Consider the following 19,669-nt stretch of genomic DNA (forward strand, 5'->3'; position numbering starts at 1 on the left):
AATTATCAATCTCATAAACACAAATTGTACAAAAATTAATTTAATGTAATATTATATTGTCATATTTTTTATTTGATCATAAAACAATGGAAAATTAAATTAAAATTGTCTAAATAACTAACGATAATTTATCTTGGGTATACAAATTACAGCGTATAATTTAGCAATCGTCTATTTCATAAAATTGATATGTTTAATGACCAATAATATGCCCATATTATGTGTTTTTATTCATATTCACAATCTGTACAAATTCACTATATGCAGGGGCGTACCTATATGAAAGTATTGATTTCATTAGATGGATGCGACGTATACGCCACTTAATAATCTATCGTTTTAAACAATTATTGTCTGTAGGTACCCAAAAACCTAAACACTACGACTGTTCCCCTTGACTTATTAGATATAATACCTAAGTACGTGTATTGTTCATATTTGCATCGAACTGTGGGGCGCTAAATTGTTTTGACAGTCAGTTATTTACGGTCTGTATGGTTCCATTGTTGTTTCTTCTTCATACAAAACCTACCTATCCATGTTATTATATTATTTAGGATTAAGCTAAAAAATAAAATAAAAGGGCTCCGGTAGAACAATAATAATTACTGCAAAACAACAAGTCTGTTTTTGACATTTACCCGTCAAGTTATTACATTATGGTTTATGCACGTACAACTGCTGTTTATACGAAAAAAAAATATTACATTTGAAAATGAAAACGTTAAGTTTTTTAATAGATACCTATACTTACTTAATGTCATTCCTACGGTGATGCTCATATAGATATTTACTCTATATTTCTAAATTCGAATACATTTCACTCGTATAAAATATAATATTACGATTAAACTTTGGTTACCTATGTAATTGCGATGATTAGAGGTCGGACTTTGGGCAGTTGAAGTCTTTTTTCTATTGGTAAAATGATTCAAATTTTGATTTATGTATATCAGCTATAAATTAACAACTCGATTAGTACTGCACTTTTTATCTAAATTTTTAGATGCCCATAATTTTAAATTTTATAATTAGTGATTTATATTATTGACATAATATTTTGAAACTATCAGAATAGAATATAAAACATAACACATAAATATCAAAGGTTTATTATAAAAGTACAATATCAAAACTAATAAATGTAGGTAAAGCGAATATACTTTTAATTAGTTCTCAATTTCAGTATTTCATATAGGTAGTATTATAAAATTATATTTCTCAAAAAAATGTTTGAGGTTGGTAACTAATTAATGACTGAGATCAAAATAAATGGATCAATAACTTAAATATAAACAGAATCTTAAATTTTAACTAAGGTAATGTGTAGTGCAAATGGTTTGTGATGAGTCGTTGATAACTATTCAGTTATATCGTAGACCGGACAACTATTATTTAGTTTTCTATTGAATGATATTCCGGATGGTATCAAATAAATTGTTCCAAGAAAAATGTATAAACCACCGTAGAATAAAACCTGAAAATAAATTATTTATTATTTTTAAATTCTATGATAATATCGTAAATTTTACGTTAAAGTTTAACGTTTAAGTTTTATAGTTTTACCAATTTAATTTTTACAACAAATATATAGAATATAAATATTCTTCATACTAATCAATTTTAAATAGGAAAAAATTGTATTTAATTATTTCTTACTCACCTGTTCAGGTATATCAATTTTAAAAAAATTGCCACGGATAAAGATTTCTTTATAACACAGTAACAGTATCAGTGAGATGAACGAATTGAAACCCAATACAAGTGTATAACAATTATTTTTCAGCTGTTTTGCTATTTCAGACCTGTTAAAATAAAAATTGCAGAAATAAGGGAAATAATAATAATTTATAATTTACTGGTTAAAATCGTGTTCGACATTTAAGTATTTAATTATATATTATTATGACACTGTTTGAGATAACACTATTATATATCTATATGATAGTTGATAGTATTGTTATATTTTTTCTTCTTCAAAAATTGGAGTTTTCATAAAATAAATTGCATTTTACTTACAACGCTGTTACAAACATTGCTTGGATGAGTGCTCCAAATAATATGTACGAAAGTTGGATTGATAACATATTTTGATGAAAATAACAAGATATCAAACATATGCCGAGAATCGAGGACCCAGATCCTATAAACGCATTACCATTTAATGTCCAATTCACACGTCTTACACCGATTTTGTACGAGCTGATGGCCCCTGTGCACAGATTTTTAATATTAAATTTCAAAAACATATTTATATTGTTCGTGAAATTATAAGAAAATTGGCTTCAAGGATCACATTTACATGTATATATATATTATTATGATTATTAATATTATACGTTATTATATAGTTTATAAATCATAATAATACCTATCTAACAAACTGTGAACTGTGTTCGACTTGCTGCTGTAGTTATGTAACTTCCAACACTCCACTTATGTAAATTTTTTAAAAATCATTCAACATTTATCATACTGTTTTAAATTCTAAGTGAATAATTGCGTGGATTTACATAATGATGATTGTCTTTTTTCTTTTATATATATATGATTTAGAAATAAAAAAAAATACTTCCAGCGTCAACTTTAAGGTTTCTGATTCCAAATTGGATCTAGTATTTTAGTTGGTACTTTTAATAATGAGGAAAAAATTCATAGTACTTTAAATAAATAGAATAATTAAGAAAAATATTGGAAAAATGTGATTATTTATGCAACAACTAGACGACGCATAAGATAAGTATCATCTATTATAAATATCGTTTATATTCGTATAATATAAGAATTATATTAAAATATTTAAAAATTATTTTTACTCACTAATATTTATTTTTTAGTTCATTATAGTTTTCCATATTACTATATGGATAGATGTTTATGCATAGATAAATTATATGTAAATGGTTCGTTACAGTAATAATAATATAATAATACTAGGTACAAGAATTGACCTTGAGTTTTTAAATGTTAGATATTTTTTAGTTTTAAAATTAGTAGTTTTAGTAATCAAAATAATAATATCATATTTACGAACCAATAAATATGGTCAAGGACTCGACTATACAATCAGCTTGCTCATTTTCACCCAATTTGTGTGTTAAACTTGAAATTTTTATCTGTAATTAAACAAATAATAATTACATATTAATATAAAATAATAAAATAAAAATAAATTACACATAAAATTGCAATGATATACTATATACTTAATATACTTTTATGAAGTGTGAGTTTTAACTTACCGTCATATAGCCGACTAATGCCAAACAGTACCAAATGGACCATTTTAAAACGATTAAGTTTTTATAAGATTCGTTAAAGTCTTCCCATAATTGTTTCGACATAGGTTCGGCTGCAAACGATTTAGATTGAAGAGGTATTTTCTAAAATATATTTGTTCAAGTATAAATTAAAATAAAGTAAAAAAAACGTCTTTGCTTAAAATTATTTGATTTTATAATTTAAAACGACCAGTCGGTAAGAATATACAATGCCTATAATTGCCTATTGTCTGATGAGATGAGCGTAGAATCTATATACGCCGTAGATCTATAGTTTATATAAAAGAGATACTTATATTGTAACATTCATACAATTCCTAACCCATTTTTTTTTTAAAATAGTTTTAGTATACATTGCAAAAACCGCAATTTTTCATACTATTCTGCATTAAATAACTGTGTTCAATATTCCAATAGCTGAAATAAAATAATTTTAAATTTTTCATGCTCAATTAATGGAATTAAATTCGTACAAATATTCTTGTGCAAAAGAATAGGCGGTCGCTATCATGATAGATAGCATTTGCAGTTGGAATTATTTAAAACAATAGTATGTATTATAAAACAAAATAATTTAATAGTTTAGGTACCTTTAAATTAAGTTGTTCGTTATTATTGTCTGAAATAAATTCTGTTACAGTATCATCGTTATTTTTACTATTCCGTTTTACTGATGGCAAAAGTGATGCACAGGCAAATGCAAAAACCACACCTAAAATAATAAAGCAAATTTGTAGGATATCGAGCAATTTGTGGATATTTAAATTTATTTATTATAATAGGTACTTATAGGTGTTAAAATAAAAAATAAATATTACGCGTTTGTAGTAAAAGAGAATGAAAAATCTATAACGTTAAAATTATCTACGTCATGAAAATTAAATTAATTAAATTTAAATTGAATAAAATGGATGATTAAAATGTTTATCTAACAAAAAAGATGGGTAAATATCTTGAATATCTTTAAATACAATCACATTTTGCAAAACATCATATTTTTAAAAAATGTCTTAGAAAAAATAATTTGGCAACACATAGTGTGGTATCCCTGTGTATAGAGTAAAAAATAGTTTGAAACTATTAAGTGTAAAGATAAATGAAAAGCGAAGGTAAATTTAATCAATTTATATTTTTTTATTTATATAATATAGTTAATAGTTATCGGGAAATAAATCATATTCACGGAATATAATGTTTGTAATTAAAAAAAAATTAACTTAAAAAAAAATATTTTAGAATTTTAGATTATAGGTATAACTGATATAAGTATTAATGTATTGCTGGAATTATAATTTTAATAATTAATATTATGCTATTTTGTCCTTAAATAATGTAATACATAATATAAAACTTAAAACTATTTAGAAGTATACATAGGTGCACATATACTCACTTCCCAATGTATAACACGCTAATTTGTTAACGTAATCTTTTCCGTAAATAACTATTAACGCCTGAGCTAATACCAACGAACAACATTTACCCATCAACATTGCGGTTCTAGCTAATCCCGATGTTACCTGATAATATCTTTTGTCCTGTACCTTAGCAAATAAATAACTAAAGTAGATTACTTCGTACGATTTGAAAAACGCCACACATAGTTGAACTACCTGTAAGAAAACAGAAAATTTGAATCGACGTCTGACGAGAGACAAATAATAAAATTGTTCAAAATAACAATCAGCCAATTTTAGAATATGTGTTTAATTTTTTTTTTTTTTTTTTATAAAATATTAGTACATTTATAAGTTGTATTCTTAAATATTTCGTATAGTGTAATAGATCATACAAGAGTCATACTTACTTTTAACGGGATGAAATTAGGTATTATAACAAGATTTGAATAAACGATAATTGCACAGAAGACATTGAATAAGATGACTGGTTTGTAAAGTAAATTATCTGTTATCATCATTATTACCAAAATAGTTAATATGCTTGAATAGTCTTTAAGACGCATCAACTCATCTGTCCCCTAAAGTAAAAAATATATACAAATAGTTATTGCTACAAATAAGTCAAGTTGTAAAAACTTGTCTGCTATAATTATTATTATTATAATTTATTTTTTATTAGCTACATATTATTAAGATCATTAGATCAAGGTAATAACACAACAATGACAATAATTTAATTAATAATAATTTATATTTTATTATGATTAATGATTTAAATATTAAATGTTTGTTAGATATTATAACTTTTATGCAATATGTGTTTTGTAACTACGTACACATTTTTACCCATCTTGGAAATGTTAAAATGTTTTGATTTTATTATACTATTTAATACTATAACACTTAGTATAGGTAGCTAAATAACTTACCAGCTACCTATTTGCAAGCTGCACCTTATTCTTACGTACTTATAAGTATTTTTAATGATTTATGTACACCATATAGGTAACTTCCTTGTTATTTATCAAAATATTAAAATATTGTTTTATGAATGATTAAAAAATATAATCACACGGTATCTATGAAAATATTAAATTATAGTTTTCATAACTTACAAGTGTAATCTCAGTAGATATTAATAAGATAATATTTATTGAAAACCTTGTACTTCTAATATTTATATGGTCTAAAAAAATAATTTGAATGTGTTTACCATATATTTATTGACAATTAAATACATGTTTCGCAATATTATTGAACGTGCCTATCAAATTTAAATATTTTAGTAATTTGTAATTAGATTTGCTCTTGAAGCACTATAAGAAATATATACATTCAAAGTTGGAATTAATAGGTACATAAAATGTACCTAACAAATTGGAAACTACTCGTACGAATTTAGATTAGGCACACTAAAATGTTCAAACAAAAATAATCTGCTGGAAGATTCAAGCAAAAAAGGGTGATTCTCGTTTGAAAAATAGAAGTTTTTATCACCACAGCCCACAGGACACAACATAATTGACATAAAAATTTCAAATTTTCAAAAATGATATGATCTTTAAATCTATATAAATTCTAAAAATCAGTTTTTGAATTTCTGCAGCATTATTAAAGAAAAATGAAATGCTTGGTTAAACATCTTGTATTTAATTCATATATAGTTAGCGAGTTAGCTCATATATTATATACTCGCACAGTTAGTAGTAATATTTTTTATGAAAATCATTAATGAATAATTATATATTATTAATCAATAAAAGAAAAACCCTGGACATAGTTGACACTTAAAAATATTCAGAACTTTCAATAATAGCTCGTCAACCAATATGTCATAGAAACCTAGTAGGCTGACTCACTATATAAACAACTTCACTTTCAGGGCGCTACTAAATATTACTATCACATTATTAATATGTACACAGAACAATCGTCTGTATATTTATTTGTATTACTTAATATGTTTATGACTAATATATCACATATTGTATTTTATGGTGTGTGTAAGCTATCGGGTGGCTCGGACTAACCCATTATCATCATTAAACATAATTAAACAAAAAAATCATCAATCGTATCAACGAAATTAAAATTGAGTAATAAACATCTTAGTAAAGTATAATTGGATTTGGATGTATAGAAATTAACCATAGTAATTAGTAACAGTGTATTATATAGGTATGTATACAATATACATATTATAAAAAGTAAAAAGTTTGGATTTCAGTGGGTATTGGTATCTACATTTTTATCATCAGTCAACGTGCGACGTGCCTATAGGTCATTGTTATAATGTTATGTTATTGATTTCTAATGCATAAATATTTTACATTATATTATTATTAATTTATTATAACTCATAGGAATACTTTAGACTTGAAGATATTTGAATTGAAAGAGCTATAAACCTAATTATTTTATAAATTTTTTGTTTGTTTTTTTTTCTGTAACTTACCGCTACTGTTTATTTTTATACATCCTAATTTATTATTATTTTTCTTTAGAAATACAAATTATTAGGTTAATTGGTTATAATAAATATAACAGAATATTAAAATATTTATTTATTTAAATACCTGAGTATCTGTAACGTTTTCTCCTTGACCGGCTAGATAGCTAGTCATAAAATAATCCAAGGGTCGAAATTCTATGGAAAATGCGAATATTACCGCTAAGGTAATAATTTTTGTCCTACTATGCATTTCAAAGATATTTACTATCACATTTATTCATAAAAAACGGAAAATTAAATATGATTGTATATAGACTTTAGTTATTTTGTAAGACGTTAACTTTACTATATTAGTACCGCATACTGCATAACGACTTAGGTAAATGACTATAGTATAGACTATAGAAGATATAATATTTACTTTCGCGTTTGTTTATAAATACGGAGAAAAGAAATGTGCTGCTAAACCGGTTTATAAAACCAGTAAAATATATTAATTTTTCATTTTATATTGAAACAACATTACATAAATGCATACCATAATATAACAGGTAATTTACATTTCTTTATTTTAGAATCCCGCGTTTTATTTGGCACGGGAAATCTGATAAAAATAAAAAAACAAATACAATAGATACAAACCAGCTTATTTTAAAGTTTATGTACTGGTAAAGCTAGAAAATCTTAGGTGTTTTTTTTTCAACGTAGGTCAATAAATACTGTCGTATCTACAATAACATTTTAAATCTATACTTTAAATTGCATATTGAATAAAATCAAGAACTGTATACAGTTACTAGGTCATCAATTTTGACGATATTTTATCGTAATTATAATAATTTATGATTAGTTGGTTGAATGTCATATGACATCGTAAAGTCTGGGACAGTACAATAGCCGAGTTTGGTAAATCTTTAGCCGTCTAAGACGTTGCCCGGGTTACACTGCGAGGAAGCGATTTACCATTGTACCCCAAGCAGTGCAATGGCTGAACTCCCTAGACATACAAATCTAATAGAAGACCAATGCAAAACATAAGTTCTAGTCAACGTATTACATATATAACCTGTTATCACTTGGTTATCTTTTATTTAATTTATCTGTTTTACTACTTGTACCTATTCTATACTTTGTTAATTATGTTAAACCTTGAATGTTATAGCCATACGAAATAATTATAATAATAATTTATGAGTATAATTTAGTAGGTAGGTACACTAAATTCATCTGAGGTGGTAACAGGTGTATTAGTACGCATACGATTATACGAAGCAATGAAATACTAAATTATTGCACGGTGTGTTAACGCTTTTATACCTATTTATATTTTGATAAAAAGTGTTGAGTACTGATTTTGGGTATTATTTTGGATTAGATTAGGTTAATAGGACTTTAAGTTTTCATTCTATTACTAGTCACCAATTTCTACTAGATTAACGGTTCTCGAAATGCGGTACGCGAAAGGTCGTAGGTATACCTAGTAGAAGAACAGAAAATTAAAAATAAACATTCGATTCTTATCTCATTAAAAATGTGTTATTTGATTCAAATTTTATTTTAAAAAAACTAATAGGTTAATAAAAAAAAATTATATTGTAGTAATTTGCTGCCATATTATTTAAAATAGGTAAATGTATTTAACTAAAAAGTAAAGTATTTATTTGTACAATTTGGATCAATCTATTTTTAGTCATTGAAGTGGTACGCGACTGATAAACCTAAGTGGTACCGGTAAGCTAAAAAAATGTTTAGTAACCGCTATACTAAGTATCGATATTATTTTTATGAGGGACTTTTTTTAAAATTACCTGCATATAGAATGATATGATTTTAAGTCACAAACTATATCGTATTATATTATTATCCATCATACTCTGCTCTGAATATAATATATATTTTGTATATGTAATGATTTCCGATTTGAACTAAGTGAACAGATTTATCATAAGTCTAATACACGTGAATTAATATTTAATACTATCTATATAGTATTTATACAATACGCGTACAAATAAAATATATATTAAAAAGTCATTGTATTTAATTTGTATAGCACTATATAGTTTAATAATTATAAGCCATCATAAATAAAAGATTATATTTTACAAATTTATAATGTGGATCTGTATACGACTACAGCTTTAATCATTATTCGTACAAGTAGATATGGTACTAACCTGAATAACATCGATATACAATTATAAAATAATATTAATTCAACAGTATTTGTTTTATTTTTATAGGTTGTGCGAGATTTGTTTCAAATTAGATTAAAAATGATTATATACTCCAAGTGTCTACTTTACGTTTGCATTGTAATAACCTAACGTTTTCGTAAGGTGACAGTGACTGACAAAAAACGAATAAAAACGTCAAATTTCAAAAATATGTGGTTTGTGGACCGTGGTTGCTGAATTTATACTGCGGTTGAGGTAGTATACTTAAAACAGTCCAATCACCACGTAGATGTGTTTTTATCTATTAAGATTATATTATATTTACGTTGTGAGTCGAAGCATCCGTGTTGTTAATGCGAAGAACTATTGCACTGTTTGTTTCTGCGTAACGTGTAAACCGCGTGTAATCATCATAATAGATATACCATTTTTATGGTTTAACATATTTATTTACTTCGCCATATGGTTAGGTAGTTAATTATGACTAGGACCACATGCGGTATACTTGGAACACGGTCATAGTAGATTACCTATAGTACATTACAATGTGATATTGGTAATCTTTTGACTTTTAAACGATAACCATTTATAAATGATATACAAAGCTAATAGTGGCTATTAATGTTATTTATGCTACTGGCCTATTATTTCCACATCTCTAATGTACATTTCTCAATGACGATTCTCGATCAAACCGTGTTTTCATTACCATTCTTAGCGTGTTGGCACTCCTGGAAATTTTCCGGGATGATCACGGAAGAATTGCCGTTATGTCGTGTTTCTAGAAATTGCTTATTCCTTAAAGTGCTATGCAGTGCAATGACAGACGTTACTCAAGGATTACGAGCCTATAGGATGGAGCAAACGAGTTACACGAACAATCAGTCACCATATATTAAGCATCTACAACCAAGGTACCTTCACAGCCGTTATTTACAATTTACTGTAATTGCAGTAAAAATAATACATTGATATTAGAAATATTTATCTATAGACGTTTATGAAATCCGAAAAAAAAATTCGATAAGAACGACACACGCAATTATTCCTTTAAATAAATTAAATGTCAAAAAAAAATATTTAAAAAAATATAGTATCTAGACTTGAAGTATTATATAGATAGGTTGTAAGAACTTGTCAAAATGAGAATTTCAATAAATGCATAATTCAAGTATACAAATAGGCTGATGAGCGCATGAAGACGGCTCGGTACTTTATTAGAATTCCTGAATTCCTTTTTTGTATTTTTAAGTATCTAATAAAAAAATGTAAAACTATATTGTTAGTTAGTACAACACAGGTCAGTAAAACAGTCCACTATTTCTCTTGATTTTTCACAAATTAATAATTACATTTTTTTCCAAAATAAATATATATAATTTATCAGTTGTTAATTAGTCAGTAACGTTATATTCGAAAGTAAAACGATTTTACTCTTAATCCTTTCTCCGCAGACCAATCATTATGGCATTGCCAACTGTAAAATTATATAATAATATTGGGACCATGTTTTTGTGATAATAGTGATAATATTTATTGCAATATTGCCAATTGCCGAATTTCATAATTTTATAATTCATTCATAATTGTACCTATTGGTTTACTTTATTGATATAATAATAAATATTTAATCATATTATATTAATATTATTATCTAAATGAAAGGTTAACCCCCCAAAAAAATATGAAACTGTAAATATATGAACATTGTACATCCTAATAACATAATATAAATTGTAAGTTTTTATTTGTTATAACAAAAAAAGGCAACCCGCAACCAGTTGATAATTTATTTTAAAGTTATTAATTGAAAGTTACACAATTGCAATTAAAAGTTATACAATTTTCAAATGTGCCTATGTTACATCATTTTTATATGTGTATAACTGATTAAAGCCAAATACTGCATATTATTGGCACCTATTTGTGGTAAGTTAAAAATTTAATTGATTTAAATAATTTTTTTTTTTTAATATTGCCATGAGAATTTGAGTTACATATGACGAATGAATTAGACTAATGGTGCAGTAAATATTAATATCGCCGTATACCTAGAACTTCACGATTATAAGGAGCATATCCATAGTGAGGGAATGAGATTGTCATCATATCTTCTTCTTAATTTATTTTTGTCTATTGATTTACAATAATTTATTGCTTATCATTTTTTTTTATTTTTTTATTTTTTTTAATAAAAATATAATTCTATAATCTGTACAAATCGGCACAATAAGCATATTGCATATACGAAAAGAATAGAAAAAAATAACACGAGATTAGGTACCCACTTATATAGAAGTAACATTTACCTTGAAGGTAAATTTATTTTTAAAATAAATTTCATATTTTCAATATTCTTTTGCTCTGTTGTTTTTCATTTTTTGTAAATAAATTAGTTGATTGATAACAATAAAATATATTTAATAAAGAAATGTAAGAATATTTACTACCATCATGGGATGGTTTATGAAGTCTGCAAGATGATACTAACATAAGTAATGAAATGCATCATAATATACAAGGCGTTTATTTTGTATATAATTTATGTGATTTATTATTATTATAATTAATTAGCACCTCCGGGTAAATACAGGAATATAATATAGGTACATGTTTTTTTTTTTTTTTTGGTTGTAACTTGGCCCGAGAATAGATAAAAATCTATATTCCCCTCCGTTTCAAAAAATCTAAGAGCTGCAGCGCAGACAGAGTATAGGGACAAAGTATGAGAGAGAGTAAAACGGTAAAGGATGAAGACGCGACGCGATGAGAAAAAGTGGAGTGGGTTAGGTGTGGGTCGTGGGTGGCGGCGCGCTCGCGGCGGCGGCGGCGCCGGTTCAATACTCGGTAATCAAATTGTCGTGCACGGGGGCGCCGTGTCGGAGAGCTTAACTATTAACCCGCGCGGCGTCGGGCCGCTAAACAATAAACATGGCGACCGTGGCGCGCCGTAGCCGGGCGGGCGGCTGCGAACCGGTGCGCACGCGCCCGGCGCACTATTTCATTTCTAACTCTTTCCGGTTGGTCCCAGCCGCACGCCGCCCCGGTCACCCGGCCGCCAACCCGGGGGTTGTGACAGTCGGCCGACCAAGATTAAGCCTCTCCGGGTCGAACCTCAACCCCCGTGCCAAGCACCATCGGCCGACGCCACCGCCGCGCCACCGCCCGCGCCGCCACCGCCCCTATATATACACCGCCGCAGCCGCCCTCCGTTACGCCGCCGCGACTTTTACCGGCCCGACGAGTTAAGCTCCGAGTCCCGGGGCATAAGCCAAACGCGAACCGGATACGTCACTCGTACATAATACACGCAACAATCCGATTATTTTTACGCGCGCGCCGCTCGCGATATTTTTTCGGTTTTTCGAGTTCTCTTTAACATTTACCTATATCTACGAGCCTTTGCGTCGGTCTTTCCGGATTTAAATAATCGTGATTTCCGATTTAATGTATAATATTATACTCTTTTCTACCACACAACCCGCACGCTACTCAGGCGGTGCAGTATAACATACCTTTGCGCATTTTCGAAAGGTGCCAGTTTTTCCGTATTTTATATACAGTTTTAATAAACGAACCCGATTGTTGCACATATATTAATTTACTTATAGTAAACTATCGTATTTACGTTTCAACATTATATTGTTAAACCGTTTCGGTTACGATATTTGTGTACACTATTAAATAAGGTAAGTCGTATTTTCTTAATCCATATTAATTGTTGTCTAATATTTGCTGTGTACCTATACCTATTTAATTTCGATGTTGCTGGTATACGTGAATCAAAAGTTATTTATACGTAGTTATATTATATTTTATGATATTTTTATATTCTACAACAACTATGCAGTTTATTCATTAAGACTGATTGAATTTTCCCATTAGAATACCTATGTATTAATTTTTTTTTTAAGTTCATTTTACTGATAAAAATCATAGTAAACACAATATTTAAAACATGTGTTAATAATTTTAAAAAAATGCTTATGAGGATATAATATTTGGTAGAAAATTTTGTTTCAAAAGAATTATTTCAACAATTCGAAATATTGTACAAAATATTTATTTTAGATTATCAGTATTCATATTTCATATCTTATGTCATAAGTAGTTTATTATTATTAAATTTAATTATAATACTATGAAATACAAAAATAATAATATTAATTTAAAATATATTAGCTAATATAAAAATTAAAAATAATTCACCTATTAACAGACACTTAATAAGCTTTATCCTTAGTATACATAATAAATATTATAATGAGGGTACTTATTGTGAAGCGTGAACATGCGTCCAACGTAGTCTATATGTTACAAGAAGTTAGTAGATAATCATAAATAAATAAATTAGATAATAGTTTATAATGAAAATTTATTTTAATAATTTTAACTAACAAATCGTGATAGTTTTGCAATATAATTTGTTACTTAATCGAATAACGTTTGATTAGTATAATTATTATAATATACTCAATAATGAAGAAATATTTTAAATTCTCTATTTATTAAAACAAAAATTAATAATTAAATCATATATATTATATTATTACCTAATTAATATATTGTATACGTAATATAGGTACCTATCTACATTTTTGAAAATCGATTTAATTACTAAAATGTTCAATATTTGATAAAATTCCATTACATTTGTATGAAAATACTGATATTTGTTTTTAATTATTATTAATTCTAAAATAATAATAAAAATCAACATTATGGTCTTTTCAAACATAAAATCTGATTCATTTTATTTTTTTCAAACTACAATGAAAGCATTTAGTAACTATAGACACTTATTTAAATAAGCTATTATATTAAAACCAACTGAATGAAATAAATAGAGAGACTGTAGGTAGTTGTAGTCTTTCTAACTTATATTCTTATTCAATTCTATAATTGTTTAATTATTTTTATTTCAATTATGTCTATGTAGAATTTTCTTATAGTAAAAAAAAACGCCCTTTACATATTTTACACATGTTCAGCCTCCAGCCATAAAGCAACCCTAATTTTTGAGACTGTAATATATTTTAAAATAAAAATATGTTTCTATAAGCACTAGTATTTTCTATTTATATAATATACACATAATTATATTATTTATATTTTTTATTCTGGAATAATATTAAGATAATTTTAATATTTATTTATAATTTCATCATCTCAAGTGCTAAAAGTACGGTGTAAAATTATATGAATAAAAACACAAACACAAAAAAATAAAATAATAAAATTAAAAAAATAAATTTCTTAACACAAAAGGTAAAGAATTGAAAGATAAATTAGCATAAGGTAACTTATTAATACAGCACATAGCGCGATATTGTTTGTATAGATACCCTGCAATATTAGTTGAGTAGCGTAAAATTGTATTTTGAAAGTACATAGATTAATCGAATTAAAGGATATAACAGTTAAAAGCAGTTGAAATACAAATCAGGAGAGTCAAATGACCCATGTAATAATTTATACTAAGACAAACGCGATATCTAAACATCTTTACTTATCTACAAATGATTTAGTGAATATAACAACTCTACGCCTAAATGAAGAAATTCTTAAAAATTTCTTAAATATTTATTAAAAGGTATTCATCATAGTTATTAGGTAGATACTAATAAGTAAAAACAATTTATTAACTATAATTTAATGATAAAATTATCATGCTATCAAATAATAATTGTGTACCTAATATTCATTTATACTTTTTATATTTAATTTCAGATTTAAAATGAACCTAACCACAACTGATTCAGATCGGCCATTCATTTCAATACAACAATCACAACCCATTTTCTCGTTATCTGATCCAAGAATGGGTAGTATTCATTTAAATTCCGAAAGCGAAAATCGAGGTAAAGTCACTTTATTTTTTTAGATTAATAACAAATAGAATAAAATATTTACAAAACAAATTATTATATATTTAAAATCAATATTTTAAAAGCCCATGTGCTATTTGAAACTGCGATTTAAATATGATAAGTTATAATGAATCATTTATATAAGCAGTATTCATTATAGTAACAATAATATTATTTCTTACAGAAAAATAAATTCTAATTTATATAAAACAGCGGTTCTCAAACTGTGGTATGCATACCACTAGTGGTACGCGGAAGGCCGCATGGTGGTAAAATGGAAAATTAAAAATAAATATCTAAAATATCTCATTAAAATCACCTCTCTCTAATATCTCATTTTAAAGACTAATAAATAAAAACAATTATATTGCAATATTTTACTGCCTTATTATTTAAAATAAATGTATTTAACTAAAAAGTGAAGTATTTAATTGTACAATTATTTGGATCGTTCTATTTTTAGTCACTATAATGGTACGTGACTGATTAATAATACACCAGTGGCACGCAAAAAAAAGTTTAAGAACCGCTGATATAAAATAAAATATAAACTACAATAAGTGCTTATGTCATAGCTTGAGCGTTATTTTTTCTTCGTTAAATTTGTATATAATAAAATAATATATTTATTCGATAAATAAAAAAAATAGGAATGGATTCTAAGATTATTTGAACATTCCAACACCTCGAAATGTAGAAATTTGAACTATACGAAGTTCAAAAAAAAGATTTCAAATTAGTAAAATAAAGTGCGTAATCAAATATCTTAAAACTTAGATAGTTGTAGTTAAATCAAATTCAACAAGTAAAAAGTTACTACATATAATTATTATTTATTTTTAATAAGTTAAGACAGTTTTGGTACATCAGCCTATATTTAATTATAATTGAAACGTAAAAAACGTACGAAACACGTGCACTAATCATTTTATTTATAAATATAAAAAGATATTGTGACTTATTTACTAGTTTTTGCAACTATTATTTAGTTTTAAATATTATTTGGAATTATTATACACTGCGAATTTTTGTTACGATGTACATTGTGTTTAATTTATAATATAATACGAGAATTATATTTATAGTAGTGAAAAAATCATGTCCAACAATATGATTTAGTAAAACAATATAAAAAAGAAAAGTAGGTAGTTATATATACGATACCAATGGTATACTGTAGTGCTTGTGAACGCAGTGAGCTCAATCTGCATTACTCATTGTTAAACAAGACTGATGCAGACGGCAGAAGAAACTTTAAATAGCGACGGAAGATTGGAATAAATGAGTGTTGGGGCCCGCGGTGTATTCCCCTGGAGCTTAGAAACTCCCGGTGGCGGTGGCGGCGGCCGCGCGTATTGCAGAAACGGGGCGAAGAAGAGGAATAAATCTGTTGCTAAATGGGAATACGCGTCCTGGTGCGTGCTACCACCCACTCCCTTCGCCAACAATCCCTCGTTCGCTAAAGTCAAGACCTTCGTGTACGCCGGAGACAGAAAAAAAAACATTTCCCTCGGAATATAGTTTTGCAATTTGTCCGATTTCATTAGCATTTCTAACGGAACCGTGTGCGGAGGGCGAAAAAAAAATATAAAAATAAATAATCCTTCTCTTCGCCACCGTCACGCGTATACTTACCCAATTTCCGCGTATATTTATGCAATCAGACGCAGCCAACAATTCCAGCCACTTTGGCGTTCGCCTTTTTATTTTGTTTTTTATACGCAAATATATCATTGGGTTAGTTATTTTTCCAGATTGTTTCTTTTATATTATACAACATCATTCAACCGTTGCAAAAGTGCCGTGTTATATTAGCTGGTTATCTGTTTAAACATAGTTAAATCTCATTAATTTAGCAAGGTATTTTAGATTAATTCGTTGACATCGTTGTATTCACCCCCTTTATACAAAAAAAAAAAAAGGCTCGCGTTATTCGATTTGTTTAATTATACAATATTATATAAAATATGCGCAATATATGTATGATTACAATAGTATTCGATAATTTTATTATATGGCCTTTTTTATAATTGTTGTCCTATACTCAACATATTTTTTGTAGTCGACTGCCACTACAGTATCAAGCGAATAGATATTACTGATACTAGGTACTTAATAGTAGTTTCTACTTATCATTATTTTTTAGTCATTTTTATGAAGTACCTATGCAATTATATCATAATATGTCATATCCATCAACGAAAAATCATAATTAATTACTATTATTTTAAATCTACTTAAAATATAACACAACTAACTTAAAACTAATAAAGATCTCAAAATAAATATTATCAATAAATCTAGACACGTAAGGCAATATTATAATAATATGTAGTATATCACCTGTATAAAATATGTGAAGTAATAATTATAAAATCAAAAGTATTCATCCAATAGTGTTCATGACTCATGACACACAGTACCTATACTATAATTTATTTCTAATACACTTTTTTTGTGATTTTTATATGAATATATTATATTTACCGTGAACAAACCCTATACTTAGTTTGATTTGAAATATATGGGATTTTCAGAATCCCTGGGGGCTCAAATACCCTCTGTTTGCAGTTCTTGTCAGTTTATTTAGATCCACCGGTCAATTTTCAGACCTTACTCTATTTTCAATTTATACATCACGAACATTTAATAAACATATTGTAAATTCAACAAAAAATAATAAACATCAAACCTATTATATTTTAGCATTTACTACTTATTACAATCACGAGTCATGACCATGTTAAATTTTTAATAAGTATACAGCAAAACTCAAGAACGTTCATTAAACCCTTTCAAGCTGATTTATATTACTTGTGGTATGAGGGTCCCAAATAACAACAGCAAACTCTAAAATAGACCTAACAAACATATAATATATTTCTTTTGACGGAGTTAGAAACTTAAATTCGTTAAAAATCTGTCCAAAACGATATTACACTATTGTTTTTAATATGTATTACTCGTATTTTATTATATCATTGATTTAATATATATTTTATAATATTACCTATAGAAATATTAGAAACGAATATCGTGTTTTATGTTTAAATAAATAATTAAAACATGTGACACTTAAAAACCAGAAATAAGGTTTCATAGTTTGTTTTCCTATAAATCGAATAATAATAATAAATCATAATAACAAATGTGATAAATACTGATAAATATATAGTTTATTATTATAAATTGCTGTAATGCGGTTTTTGGCGTGCGGGATAGTAGACGTCATCGTTGTCGATAGTACTGCAGGATGGCAGTTAAAAATGACTTTTAAAGTTGCGTATAATATAATACGCTGTATACGCGCGCGCGCGGCGATGTAAGCGACGATTCATTCGGTGTCCGGGATGCCGCGCCAGATGTGCCCACGACCAGTTCACCCTCCCCTTGTGAAGCCGGCGTTAAGCCCCGGCCGGTTTTCCAGGCGCACACGCCCCCCATGGGGATAATCAATCGACGCGCTGCTTCAGTCTGTTCGTAACGGCGGCGGAATATAATATATTTTATATATATATATATAAATATACACTCACCAGCTATCGTTGCCGTACCTCGTGCTCAAATAAGCCAGATTTAATGATTTCCACCACTGCCTCCCCGCCTAGGTATGTCCGCAAATCGCGAGAGCTCCTATTCCGCGGACTTGATGGTAATAATAATTATACAACACAATTTTGTACACAACGCAGACGCGATATAATAATATCATATAATATGTCAAAAGTATACTTCGGCCAGATGTATATTTCAAGCTCAATTCTCTGTTTATAATAATGTACTTTTCATTTACAATAAATTGCAGTGAAACCTACGGACAGACATAGGATATTCAAAAGTATCCGTTATAGACAGGTGTCCGTTTTAGACAGACATTAGTATTATTTTAGTCAAACTCACATACGTATCTATTAAATGATAATATTGTACTTTTATAAAAAAAAAAAAAATCGTAATAATTGTAAATATTGATACAAATTACAAATCCATTAAATTTACTGAATACATACACGCATACATATTACACATAAATAATTATTGTATGCTATAATAAATCTTTAAGAATATACAATAAATAATTATGGTACAATTTTGCAAGTTTTTAAAACGAAATTAATTATGATCTGCATGATTACATATTTACATAGTACATATACAGCAACAATCGCTACTTTTAATCATTCATACTTCATTCACACTTAAATAATAAATTAGGTGGAGGCAAATATTATATTTCAAACACTAGCTAATAAATTTCATAACGAAATTTTTGTTATTTTCGTATCAAGAATACATTTTAATGCAAAAAAAAAAATGTCAAAAAATGAAAATTGGATGTATAGATCATATTATAACAAAGTTAAAAAATATAAAAAGCAGTAATTTGGATCGCACAAGATGTATTTTGTGGTTTTAAAATTCAATAGTGTTTTACTAATCAGGTCCACTTTTTAAATCAGTTGGCAATTGGCATGAAAAATGGATAAAT

General features: G+C 27.5%; 2 protein-coding genes across 3 annotated transcripts in view; one reads left to right on the plus strand and one right to left on the minus strand.

The window, feature by feature from the left end:
• Positions 1 to 1,096: 1,096 nt before the first annotated feature.
• LOC114132343 (thiamine transporter 1-like) lies at positions 1,097 to 7,518 on the minus strand. Its single transcript, XM_027997780.2, has 9 exons — positions 7,258 to 7,518; positions 5,089 to 5,259; positions 4,675 to 4,894; positions 3,872 to 3,993; positions 3,243 to 3,383; positions 3,035 to 3,116; positions 2,020 to 2,212; positions 1,664 to 1,805; positions 1,097 to 1,477 (listed from the first exon to the last, which is right to left on the minus strand). The coding sequence occupies exons 1-9, from the start codon at positions 7,381 to 7,383 to the stop codon at positions 1,361 to 1,363; spliced, it is 1,314 nt and encodes a 437-aa protein (XP_027853581.1). The 5' UTR covers positions 7,384 to 7,518; the 3' UTR covers positions 1,097 to 1,360.
• A 4,907-nt stretch (positions 7,519 to 12,425) lies between these two features.
• LOC114132327 (photoreceptor-specific nuclear receptor-like) overlaps positions 12,426 to 19,669 on the plus strand; it is a 30,626-nt gene continuing 23,382 nt past the window's right edge. The window contains exons 1-2 of one of the 2 annotated variants that reach the window (XM_027997755.2): positions 12,426 to 12,999; positions 15,041 to 15,171. In XM_027997755.2, the coding sequence (XP_027853556.2) occupies positions 15,048 to 15,171 (124 nt within the window). In that variant the 5' untranslated portion in view covers positions 12,426 to 12,999; positions 15,041 to 15,047. The remainder of the gene's footprint in view (positions 13,000 to 15,040; positions 15,172 to 19,669) is intronic. The other variant, XM_027997754.2, reaches the window with a different exon arrangement.

The sequence above is a fragment of the Aphis gossypii genome, chromosome 3 (genome assembly GCF_020184175.1).
Source record: "Aphis gossypii isolate Hap1 chromosome 3, ASM2018417v2, whole genome shotgun sequence".
NCBI lineage: Eukaryota > Metazoa > Arthropoda > Insecta > Hemiptera > Aphididae > Aphis > Aphis gossypii.

Excerpts from the sequence above, each read along its gene's own strand:
- LOC114132343 (XM_027997780.2), bottom strand. The coding sequence starts at position 7,383 with ATGCATAGTAGGACAAAAATTATTACCTTAGCGGTAATATTCGCATTT. Across the intron at positions 3,994-4,674 it reads AGCGTGTTATACATTGGGAA|GTGTGGTTTTTGCATTTGCC; the intron begins GTGAGTATATGT and ends TTATTATTTTAG. Across the intron at positions 3,117-3,242 it reads CATTAGTCGGCTATATGACG|ATAAAAATTTCAAGTTTAAC; the intron begins GTAAGTTAAAAC and ends GTTTAATTACAG.